Genomic DNA, 13412 nt, shown 5'->3' with positions numbered 1-13412 from the left:
ACACATGGAAAAATCCATGCGGTAAAGAGCCAAAAATTGCAATTTCTTGGTCCTAATGGAACCAAACCCTCCCTGTGGGACTGTGTGCTTTACCCTATCTCTCCTTCCCCTGACCCTTACTCTGCAAGAAAGGTAAAAGGTCATGTTCTCTTCACCACTGTTGGTTTCCAGGCCTGGGTCATGTGAAACAGGGTAAAGGAAATGTCTCATAAAGTTGGAATTCATTACAATGAACTGAAATATTTAGTAATTGAAATGGAAAGCCCTTGTAACTATGAAGGACTGGGAAATTAATGGAGCTTGCTCAAGATTTTATGGGGATGGGAATAACAAACACACATAGTAAGTTTAACACAGAGTAGTGAGAAAAAATAAAGTTTGGGTTCATCATGGTCAGTAAGCCAGTTCCACCTGTTAGGAACTGAATCATTTCAGTTGAAATAGTATATGCAGATTTCTTTTTTGCTAAGGGAGACAAAGAAAGGGAAGCTCTGTATTAAATACTTAGTGCCAAAGAGGCACATTCAGTCCTGGTCTCGGGTCTCCTATTTGAAGTTTTATGTCCTACCTTATGGTACCAGTGCAGGTACAGTCGCTGTTTTTCCCAACACAACAAAAATCCAAGTACCTGAAACCAAAAAAAAAAAAAAAAAAAAAAAGGAGGAGAATAATTTGAAATGAAATCACCACGATGCCACCCAAAACACTGTTGTCAACTCAACATTCCTTTCAGTCCAGCATTACATTCACTTCTCGCTACACCTGCCCTTTTCAGTGTCAAGGGTTTGTCACACTATTCCTCTGCCTAAAAAGCTCTCCCTTTCCATGCCACCAACCCTTCAAACAGTGCTCCATGTGACCTCCTACTTGTAACTTTCACCAGCAACCCAGAGAGAGTTTATTATCTTCTCTGCAAATTTGTAACAATCACCACACTGATATTCTTCCAGAGTTCCTACCAACTTCTTTTCCGAGTGATGGAGCTTATTCCTAGTATTATGCAGAACTAGTAATAAGAGTGAGGGGCCAGCTCTTTGATAGTCTCATTGAATTTCCTTAAATTTTGCTTCCTCTTCTCATCTAATCAAGTTTCTCCTATAAATGTGCCAACAATAAAATAATACTACTGAAATGTTAAAAAAAAAAAAGCGCTCTTCTTTGAGGAACCAGTGCCATTGTTACAATTGTTAACACTATTGTTAACATTGGTATTAGTCAATAAATCTTAATTAGATTTGAATCCAAGTCTACGCAATCATGAAGTCAGTGTGCAGATGGAGACTGAAAACTGGAGTCTTTAGATGCTAAGGATATTAAAGAGAGTTTGAGTGCATAAGGCACTCACCTTTTTATCAAAACAATTTTATGGATATTATTTTATTTGTACTTTACCAATGTACAATACAGGCGAGCTGGTTGGTCTATCGAATATGGTTCTTGCCTCCAGCATGAGAGGTCCTGAGTTCAGGTCCCAGACAAGACCTTGGGTTTCCCTAGTGGCTCAGACAGTAAAGAACCTGCCTGCAATGTGGGAGACCTGGGCTCAATCCCTAGATTGGGAAGAGGCCCTAGAGGAGGGCAAGGCAATACACTCCAGTATTCTTGCCTGGAGAATCCCAATGGACAGAGGTGCCTGGAGGGCTACAATCCATGGAGTTGCAAAGAGTTGGATGTGACTAAACAACTAACACTTTCACTTTTAGGCCCTATAAAATACCACTTTATTAAATATCATTATCACTCTCAGTTGAAAGAAAAGAAACTGAGAATTAGAAGAGTTATGAGACTTGGTTAAGGTTACAAATAACTGAAAGATAAAGAAATAGAAACCTGGTCTCCTCTGTTGCTGCCACTATATCCAAAAAGAGGTAGGACAGAGTAGAAGCTTGTTAAAATACACAGCTTACTAGACACTGCAAGTCCATCTTAGAATATACCATATACTAAGATATCCATGCTGTGAAAGTGCTGCACTCAATATGCGAGCAAATTTGGAAAACTCAGCAGTGGCCACAGGACTGGAAAAGGTCAGTTTTCATTCCAATTCCAAACAAAACAATGCCAAAGAATGCGCAAACTACCGCACAATTGCACTCATCTCACATGCTAGTACGGAGAAGGCAATGGCAACCCACTCCAGTACTCTTGCCTGGAAAATCCCACGGGCAGAGGAGCCTGGTGGGCTGCAGTCCGTGGGGTCGCTAGGAGTTGGACACAACTGAGCGACTTCATTTTCACTTTTCACTTTCATGCGTTGGAGAAGGAAATGGCAACCCACTCCAGTGTTCTTGCCTGGAGAATCCCAGGGACGGGGGAGCCTGGTGAGCTGCCATCTATGGGGTCACACAGAGTCGGACACGACTGAAGCGACTTAGCAGCAGCAGCAGCACATGCTAGTAAAGTAATGCTCAAAATTCTCCAAGCCAGGCTTCAGCAATATGTGAACCATGAACTTCCTGATGTGCAAGCTGGTTTTAGAAAAGGCAGAGGAACCAGAGATCAAATTGCCAACATCTGCTGGATCATGGAAAAAGCAAGAGAGTTCCAGAAAAACATCTATTTCTGCTTTATTGACTATGCCAAAGCCTTTGACTGTGTGGATCACAATCAACTGTGGAAAATTCTGAAAGAGATGGGAATACCAGACCACCTGACCTGACCTGCCTCTTGAGAAATCTGTATGCAGGCCAGGAAGCAACAGTTCGAACTGGACATGGAACAACAGACTGGTTCCAAAAGGAAAAGGAGTACATTAAGGCTGTATATGGTCACCCTGCTTATTTAACTTCTATGCAGAGTACACCATGAGAAATGCTGAACTGGAAGAAACACAAGCTGGAATCAAGATTGCTGGGAGAAATATCAATAACCTCAGATATGCAGATGACACCATCCTTATGGCAGAAAGTGAAGAAGAACTAAAAAGCCTCTTGATGAAAGTGAAAGAGGAGAGTGAAAAAGTTGGCTTAAAGCTCAACATTCAGAAAACGAAGATCATGGCATCCGGTCCCATCACTCCATGGGAAATAGATGGGGAAACAGTGGAAACAGTGTCAGACTTTATTTTGGGGGGATCCAAAATCACTGCAGATGGTGATTGCAGCCATGAAATTAAAAGACGCTTACTCCTTGGAAGGAAAGTTATGACCAACCTAGATAGCATATGGAAAGCAGAGACATTACTTTGCTGACTAAGGTCCGTCTAGTCAAGGCTATGGTTTTTCCTGTAGTCATGTATGGATGTGAAAGTTGGACTGTGAAGAAGGCTGAAAGCTGAAGAATTGATGCTTTTTAACTGTGGTGTTGGAGAAAGACTCTTGAGAGTCCCTTGGGCTGCGACGAGATCCAACCAGTCCATTCTGAAGATCAGCCCTGGGATTTCTTTGGAAGGAATGATGCTAAAGCTGAAACTCCAGTACTTTGGCCACCTCATACGAAGTGTTGACTCATTTGAAAAGACTCTGATGCTGGGAGGAATTGGGGGCAGGAGGAGAAGGGGATGACAGAGGATGAGATGACTGGATGGTATCACTGACTCGATGGACGTGAGTCTGAATGAACTCCGGGAGTTGGTGATGGACAGGGAGGACTGACGTGCTGCGATTCATGGGGTCACAAAGAGTCGGACATGACTGAGCGACTGAACTGAACTGAACTGAACTGAAGATAGCCATGTCCTATACCATTTTGTTTACTGTGTATAAGTGAAATACAGTTTGGTGGACCCAAGCACATCATTCATCCACATCTTCCTCATTAAAAAGTTTCTTACTAATCTCTGTCTACATACAGTTTCCATACAATGACTTCGAGAATGATTATCCTAACTAGAAATCTGATTTATGCTAAATGTCTTGGCCTATTTTTTAGGCCTTCCAAAATCTTTGAAAATCCTACCATTTTATCCATATTTCACATTATTCTTCATTATACCTTATATGTTAACAGTACTGATTCTTCTGGAGAAGGAAATGGCAACCTACTCCAGTATTCTTGCCTGGAGAATCCCTTGGACAAAGGAGCCTGGCAGGCTACAGTCCATGGGGTGACAAGAGTCAAACACAACCTAGCGACTAAACCACCACCATCACTGATTCTTCCATCTTATCAAGTCAAACTGTATGTATGTCTGTCTTCCTGACTTTGTCATGATACCCCCATGTTCTGGAACTTTTTTTCCTCCATCCTCATAAACATGTCTAAATCTAACATCCCTTCAAGATCCTCCTCCTGTGCCACCTCTTCCAAGAAGCCTCACTTAATCTTCCTGGCTGGAAGTTAACGCTTCCTTCTCAGTACCCAGGTAGAACTTTATTTAGGACCCTCTAATTCCAAAGCATTTGACTGTGTGGATCACAATAAACTGTGGAAAATTCTGAAAGAGATGGGAATACCAGACCACCTGACCTGCCTCTTGAGAAACCGGTATGCAGGTCAGGAAGCAACAGTTAGAACTGGACATGGAACAACAGACTGGCTCCAAATAGGAAAAGGAGTACATCAAGGCTCTATATTATCATCCTGCTTATTTAACTTACATGCAGGTACATCATGAGAAACGCTGGACTGGAAGAAGCACAAGCTGGAATCAAGATTGCCGGGAGAAATATCAATAGCCTCAGATATGCAGATGACACCACCCTTATGGCAGAAAGCCTCTTGATGAAAGTGAAAGAGAGCGAAAAACTTGGCTTAAAGCTCAACATTCAGGAAACGAAGATCATGGCATCTGGTCCCATCACTTCATGGCAGATAGATGGGGAAACAGTGGAAACAGTGTCAGACTTTATTTTTTGGGGCTCCAAAATCACTGTAGATGATGACTGCAGCCATGAAATTAAAAGACGCTTACTCCTTGGAAGGAAGGTTATGACCAACCTAGATAGCATATTCAAAAGCTAGATACTACTTTGCCAACAAAGTTCCATCTAATCAAGGCTATGGTTTTTCCAGTGGTCGTGTATGGATTTGAGTGTTGGACTGTGAAGAAAGCTGAGCACTGAAGAATTGGTGCTTTTGAACTGTGGTGTTGGAGAAGACTCTTGAGAGTCCCTTGGACTGCAAGGAGATCCAACCAGCGCATCCTAAAGGAGATCAGTCCTGGGTGTTCATTGGAAGGACTGATGCTAAAGCTCAAACTCCAGTACTTTGGCCACCTCATGAGAAGAGCTGACTCATTGGAAAAGACCCTAATGCTGAGAGGGATTGGAGGCAGGAGGCAAAGGGGACGACAGAGAATGAGATGGCTGGATGACATCACTGACTTGATGGGCATGAGTTTGAGTGAACTCCGGGAGTTGGTGACGGACAGGGAGGCCTGGCATGTTGTGATTTACGGGCTTGCAATGAGTCAGACACAACTGAGTGACTGAACTGAACTGAAGTGAATGACAATTATAATGCTCTTTGTTCCTTACTTTTGTCTATGGTCTAGTTCCCTATTAGATTCTACACTCATTTTATTAAGGACAACTGTAACTTTATTTTTCATACTTACCTCTGAAGTGCCCTGTATGAAAACAGAAATCAAATATTTTTGATCTCTGTAACCTAAGTACTTATCACTCATATAATATATTTTGCTGAAAGAAAAATTAATCCAAATGTAAACTCTTGTGGGAGTTGGGTTCTTTAGTATCAGAGAGGAAATCTGTGGAGACAAGAAATTATGAAACCAGAGAAAGATATACATGTCCTATGTGTAAGTGGGCACAGAAAAACGCTAGTTACCTAAAAGTTAGTCTCCCATAAGCTTTCCAGTTCTGAAGACTCCTCTGCTGCCTGGCCTACGTTTCTCACACTACATGACACTACTCTGTTTGGTGTGACTTTTCCACACTACACAACACTACTATGTCAGGAAACAGGCAGGGTCTCTATTACCTAAATACATTTGCTAAAATGTAATTTGCACCTGGATTAGGGGATTAGCATTTGCAGAGCAGAACAGGTTTAACTCACTAGATAATTTGTAAGATCCAGAAAGACTGATCCTCAAGAGATGGGCTATGAAATGAGCAGTTCAATGAATAAGTGTATTGCCATGTGAAGATGCAGGTATCTAAAATGACAACACTAAATGAATCAGAAAATAAGCCATGAAACACAGAAAGAAAAAAAGGATGTTCTGCCACCCTTTCAAAGGATCAAAGTGAAAAGACACACCATCTAACAGCACGAGCCTTTTTACCCCTCTATCCCTCCTGCCTAATATTTAAGTGGCTGATGAAGACCCAGACTCTGTGAAGAGTGATCTGAGGGCTCCCAGCACCAGTTGGGAACCATATGACAGACAGAGCACTTCATGAGACTACTCAGGAAGGGAGTGGGAGAAATGGGAAACATTACTCACCAGTAGGAGTGTTGTGTAGGCAGCCAGGATCCCAAGGAAACTCAGCAAGACAATGGACCAAAAGAACCAGACTCCTGTACCTAGGAAAACAACCCTGCAAAAATGTGTTTCAATTTCTAAAATAAAGAAGTTAGTAGTATCTCTGTCAAGGATAGGGGATATGACTGGACTAGATGAGGCATAAGAAAACAGGGGAATAAGAAGAGGAGCAATTTGGGAACAGTTACCCTTTACAGGTATTTAGTTGAGAAGTTTTAATTTTGCTCTACAATCAGGTACATTAATAGGATTCTGTACAATTGGTATGCTTTTTAAAGTTATTTAGAATAAAGACTCAAAAACTATACACTCTTTAAAAAAACAATAAAATACAGGAATTATGGAATATCAAAAGAGAAAAAGTCATCCATAAGTTCACTGCCTTCATATAGCTAATACATGCCTATTTGGCAGATTCCTTGTCCTTATAAATATGTTCTCTTACACAATAGCAAGCCACTATATTAACATATATATCTTGTGTAAGAGATTTGTAGTCCTCCTTGTTACTAAAGTAGGTTATAACTTAAAACTGCTAACAAACTGATTTAAGTTAAACAATGTTACAATTACTCTAAATACTATATGTCATAGAATTTAGACTCTTCATTTCAAGATAACAGAAATTATTTCCTCTCCTTATGAGACCTAGAGAAATTATGTTTTAATAATATAAAATACAGATTATTGAACATATTACCACATTAAATATAAGAAAAATTTCTCTTAGGTCAGGGGTGAGAAGACATGCCAAAAGAAAAAGTTAGACAAGCAGTCAACCTAGCAAGGCTAATCCCAGATCAAGACACTGAGAAGAGTATCCTGTAAAACATGATCTCACAGCCAGGAATCAGAAAATGTGTAAGTGATGTTAACAAATTAACCTAATAATGCCAACTAATACAATAACTTGCACAAAAATATAAGATAACAATCAGAAAAGAACAATAAAAAATATATTCAAGATCTTCAGAGAGATAAAGGACTCATATCCATATGCAAGCAGAGGAATGATCAAAAAATGAAATGCAGGGGATAAGAACATATAGGATAGACATAAAGCAGTCTAAAGACAGCCAAAGAATTAATTACATGACGTTTCCAGCAGCAATACTGACTTTATATTCCAAATGAGAAAGAAAAGTTTGGTTTTGCCTTCAATGGTACCTCTCTCTTTTCTAATAATTTCTCTAGCCACATTATTTTCTGCCCTCATCAACATAATGGCCTTCTTATCTATTTTCCGTTCAGTTCAGTTCAGTCGCTCAGTCGTGTCCAACTCTTTGCGACCCCATGAATCGCAGCACGCCAGGCCTCCCTGTTCATCACCATCGCCTGGAGTTCACTCAGACTCACGTCCATCGAGTCCGTGATGCCATCCAGCCGTCTCATCCTCGGTCGTCCCCTTCTCCTCCTGCCCCCAATCCCTCTCAGCATCAGAGTCTTTTCCAATGAGTCAACTCTTTGCATGAGGTGGCCAAAGTACTGGAGCTTCAGCTTTAGCAGCATTCCTTCCAAAGAAATCCCAGGGCTGATCTCCTTCAGAATGGACTGGTTGGATCTCCTTGCAGTCCAAGGGACTCTCAAGAGTCTTCTCCAACACCACAGTTCAAAAGCATCAGTTCTTTGGTGCTCAGCCTTCTTCATAGTCCAACTCTCACATCCATACATGACCACAGGAAAAACCATAGCCTTGACTAGACGGACCTTAGTCAGCAAAGTAATGTCTCTGCTTTTCAATATGCTATCTAGGTTGGTCATAACTTTCCTTCCAAGGAGTAAGCGTCTTTTAATTTCATGGCTGCAATCACCATCTACAGTGATTTTGGAGCCCGCCAAAATAAAGTCTGACACTGTTTCCACTAAATATTTAATATTAGGTCATTTCCAAATTCTCACACCAAACAGGTGAAGGTCCCATCTACCTGCTGGGTACTGCTGGCAAAGGAAAAATTGTGGGAGAGCTGCAATGTGGGAGACCTGGGTTCGATCCCTGGGTTGACAAGATCCCCTGGAGGAGGGCATGGCAACCCACTCCAGTATTCCTGCCTGGAGGATCCCATGGACAGAGGGAGCCTGGTGGGCTAGAGTTCATAGGGTCACAAAGAGTTGGACTGAGTGACAAAGCACAGAGACCTATTAAAAAGAGAACCAATTAGGAATTCTACAAAGGAAAATACAGCAACAAAAATTAAGAATGCAGTGGACAAATTTAATAGCAGGCAAAACACAGCCAAAATAATTAGTTTAGCAAAAAACCAAGTCAGGAGACAAATATCAAGAAGGAAACAGAGACACAAAAAAATATGAAAAGTACAGAAGAAAGAATATGACACTTATGGGAAGAAGAGAAAAGGCCTAACACGCATGAAACTAAAGTTTCAAAAGGAGAGGCAGTAGAAAATGGGATGAAGGCTTTGCTGGTGGCTCAGTGGTAAAGATCCACCTGTCAATGCAGAAGACACGGGTTCAACTCTTTATCCGGGAAGATCCCACAGGCTATGGGGCAGCTAAGCCCGTGAGCCACACTACTGAGCCCACATAGTGCAACTACTAAAGCCCATACATCCTAGAGTCTATGTTCCACAATAAGAGAAGCCACCACAATGAGAAGTCCGTGCACTGAAACTAAAGAGTAGCCCCTGCTCATCACAACTAGAAAAAAGCCCACATGCAGCAACAAAGACTCAACGAAGCCAAAAATAAATAAGCAGATACTTTAAAACTAGTTTAAAAAGAAAAATGAAAGATGAAGCCTAAGAATTTTCAAAATGATTAAAAATATTGGCTTGGTCTGGGATGATTCAGAGAAGTATTCATTGTTGGGATTAGACCGTATGCTATTACAGAAAATGCTAGAGAAGGTTGTTACATCTGTTCTGAGAATTGATCACTGGATGATGTTTATGCCTCTAATTTAAGTACTAGCACGCTAGTAAAGTAATTCTCAAAATTCTCCAAGCCAGGCTTCAGCAATACTTGAACCGTGAACTTCCTGATGTTCAAGCTGGTTTTAGAAAAGGCACAGGAACCACAGATCAAATTGCCAACATCCGCTGGATCATGGAAAAAGCAAGAGAGATCCAGAAAAACATCTATTTCTGCTTTATTGACTATGCCAAAGCCTTTGACTGTGTGGATCACAATAAACTGTGGAAAATTCTGAAAGAAATGGGAATACCAGACCACCTGACCTGCATCTTGAGAAATCTGTATGCAGGCCAGGAAGCAACAGTTCGAACTGGACATGGAACAACAGACTGGTTCCAAATAGGAAAAGGAGTACATCAATGCTGTATATTGTCACCCTGCTTATTTAACTTATATGCAGAGTACATCATGAGAAATGCTGGACTGGAAGAAATACAAGCTGGAATCAAGATTGCTGGGAGAAATATCAATAACCTCAGATATGCAGAAGACACCACCCTTATGGCAGAAAGTGAAGAGGAACTAAAAAGCCTCTTGATGAAAGTGAAAGCGGAGAGTGAAAAAGTTGGCTTAAAGCTCAACATTCAGAAAATGAAGATCATGGCATCCGGTCCCATCACTTCATGGGAAATAGATGGGGAAACAGTGGAAACAGTGTCAGACTTTATCTTTCTGGGCTCCAAAATCACTGCAGATGGTGATTGCAGCCATGAAATTAAAAGACGCTTACTCCTTGGAAGGAAAGTTATGACCAACCTAGATAGCATATTGAAAAGCAGAGACATTACTTTGCTGACTAAGGTCCGTCTAGTCAAGGCTATGGTTTTTCCAGTAGTCAAGTATGGATGTGAGAGTTGGACTGTGAAGAAGGCTGAGTGCCGAAGAATTGATGCTTTTGAACTATGGTGTTGGAGAAGACTCTTGAGAGTCCCTTGGACTGCAAGGAGATCCAACCAGTCCATTCTGAAGGAGATCAGCCCTGGGATTTCTTTGAAGGGAATGATGCTAAAGCTGAAACTCCAGCACTGTGGCCACCTCATGCGAAGAGTTGACTCATTGGAAAAGACTTTGATGCTGGGAGGGATTGAGGGCAGGTGGTGAAGGGGATGACAGAGGATGAGATGGCTGGATGGCATCACTGACTCGATGGACGTGAGTTTGAGTGAACTCTGGGAGTTGGTGATAGACAGGGAGGCCTGGCATGCTGCGATTCATGGGGTCGCAAAGAGTCAGACATGACTGAGCGACTGAACTGATATACGATTAACTACTAGTCACACATCTTATTTTCAATGACAGAGAAATGGGATAAGCAAAAATTCATATATATATATATATATATATATATATTTCCTTACATATCATATATATTATAAACTTACATTTTATTCATATATATATCATTTAAATACATATATATGTGTGTATATACACACACACATATATCTGTATGTTGTTGTTCAGTCTCTAAGTCATATCCAACTCTTGTGACCCCACGGACTGCAACACGCCAGGCCTCTCTATCCTTCACTATCCTCTGGAGTTTGCCCAGGTTCATGTCCATTGAGTTGGTGATGCCATCCAACCATCTCATCCTCTTGTCACCCTCTTCTTCTGCCTTCAACCTTTCCCTGCATCAGGGTCTGAGAAATATATATCTTTGTCCTCTGGTGTCACTAGTGATGATGTTATGTTAGACTATAAGAGGAACATTTTCAATTAAGGTTACTATTCAGCTGCCTTTAAAGTAGGAAGATTATTCTGGATTATCAGATTGAATCCAGTGTAGTCACATGAGCTCTTAAAATAAGTAAAGAAGGCAGAAAAGGAACTCAGAGACATGAGAAATGAGAAATCAGAGAAATTTGAAGCATGAGAAGGAGTTGAAACACCACTGTTAGATTTGAAGATAGAGAAGGTCACAAGCTAGAAGCTGGGAACAACTCCCATCTGACAATCACTAATGAATGAACACTTCATTTCAACAACCAGAAGAAACTGGATTCTGCCAACAACTTAAATAAACCTGGAAGTGAGTCTCACTCAGAGCCCCAGTTAAAAGCACAGGCCAGCTAAGCACCTTGAGTACCCAGGTCATACCTCACTTCTGACCAACAAAACTGTGAGATAAGAAATGGTATTCTTTGGTGTCACTCAATTTGTGGTCATTTGCCATGGCAGCCATGGAACTGCCTATGAAACCTACTGTGGCTTTAGGATCAGGGGGAGCTTCTCTTATATTTTCATCTCCTATTTGATGATGGAGTATTGCTGTGGGGACTATGAATGAATTTGAGTATGTTTATTGGAGTATGCATTCAAGAACTAGAGAAATAACCACAGGGTGGTCTAGGGACCCACTATGCCCAATGAAGATATGAGTCTGAACCAGAATTTTATTGACTACCTAATACTCAAAAGTTCCTACTCTTACTAAGGAATCATAGCAGCATTTTATATCCAGTTTTACATTTCAGAAAGTTCACAGTCAGTGTCCAGGAATCCCATAAAAGTATTTATTCTTCCCCAATGACAAAAAATCTGGTAAATTATTAAAAGTTCTTGTAGGAGAAAACTAGGAGTAAGATTGGTAGCATACTTTCATCTTTTGTCAATGCCTTTGCTCCATTCAAGGGCCAATTTACTTGGTAAATAAGTGAAATAAAGAACGGGAAAACAATGACAGAATCAACAAAACTAAAATTTAGTTTTTCAAAAAGATAAGCAAAATGACAAACCTTTAACAAGACTAACCAAAAGAAATGCCCAAAACAACAACAGCAACAAAACAGCCCTAATCAGACCCAAGAATCAAGATTGCTGGGAAAAATATCAACAACCTTAGATATGCAGATGACACCACTTTAATGGCAAAAAGTGAAGAGGAACTAAAGAGTCTCTTGATGAGGGCAAAAGAGGAGAGTGAAAAAGCTGGCTTAAAACTCAACATTCAAAAAATGAAGATCATGGCATCTGGTCTTATCACTTCTTGGCAAATAGATGGGGGAAATGTGGAAATTAGTGTCAGATTTCATTTTCTTGGGTTCCAAAATCAATGTGGATGGTGACTGCAGCCATGAAATTAAAAGATACTAGCTTCTTGGAAGAATTACATGACAGTATATTAAAAAGCAAAGACATCACTTCACTGACAAAGGTCCATATACTCAAAGTTAGGGGTTTACCAGTAGTCATGTATGGATATGAGAGTTGGACAATAAAGAAGGCTGAGCACCGAAGAATTGATGCTTTTGAACTGTGGTATTGGAGAAGAATCTTGAGAGTCCCCTGGAAAACAAGGAGTTCAAACCAGATATCCTAAAGGAAATCAACCCTGAATATTCATTGGAAGGATTTATGTTGAAGCTCCAATACTTTGGCGACCTGATGTGAAGAGCCAACTCATTGGAAAAGACTCTGATGCTGGGAAAGGTTGAGGGTAGGAGGAGAATTGGGTGAGAGGGGATGAGATGGTTGGATGGTATCACTGACTCAGTGGACATGAGTTTGAGCAAATTCTGAGATATAGTGAAGGACAGGGAATCCTGGCATGCTGCAGTCCATGGGGTCACAAAGAATCAGACATGACTTAGCAACTGAACAAAAACAATAAATTACATTTTTAAAAAGCCTCATACTTAAACAGACCCATTTCTCCATCAAACACTAAATAATGGGTAAGATACATAACAATCAAGGCTAGAGAAGCTGGAAGAACTGAGAGTTGTCTTGGAGTTTGGCCAGAAGGGTGCTCAGATCACACATCACACCCGTCTTTAGAGTTTCAGGAAGCCCGGTAAGGACAGAGAAAGAGTAAGAGGCTGGAGGTGAGACAGACATCAGGGTTCATGCACAGAGATCATGAAGACCAACTAGTGTAGGCATCAGTAACCCAGATCAAGAAGTTGAGGAACAAGGTATCAGGGAGTAATCTGAATAGAAGGACTGGGGGCACTGGAAGCACAGAGAAAGCTTCCCCCTGAGCCAGATTTGGTCTAAGAGTGAGAGTGAGCACAGGTGGAAGGGAAGTATAGTAGCTGAGGGTGCTGAGCATGCTTACGCTTCCCCAGAGTCAGGCCTCCCATACACC

At 41.0% G+C, this 13412-nt stretch overlaps 1 protein-coding gene across 1 annotated transcript in view; it reads right to left on the bottom strand.

The window, feature by feature from the left end:
- Positions 1–13412, bottom strand: part of LOC128069095 (glycerophosphodiester phosphodiesterase domain-containing protein 4-like) — a 105692-nt gene that overhangs the window by 87248 nt on the left and 5032 nt on the right. The window contains exons 3-4 of the mRNA XM_052662384.1: positions 6353–6446; positions 569–628 (exon numbers count right to left, since the gene is read on the bottom strand). Coding sequence (XP_052518344.1) covers positions 569–628; positions 6353–6446 — 154 coding nt within the window. The remainder of the gene's footprint in view (positions 1–568; positions 629–6352; positions 6447–13412) is intronic.

Source organism: Budorcas taxicolor, chromosome 25 (assembly GCF_023091745.1).
Source record: "Budorcas taxicolor isolate Tak-1 chromosome 25, Takin1.1, whole genome shotgun sequence".
NCBI classification, from domain to species: Eukaryota; Metazoa; Chordata; class Mammalia; order Artiodactyla; family Bovidae; genus Budorcas; species Budorcas taxicolor.
The sequence above is the reverse complement of the archived record's forward strand: the minus strand, read 5'-3'. Positions and strand labels throughout refer to the sequence as shown.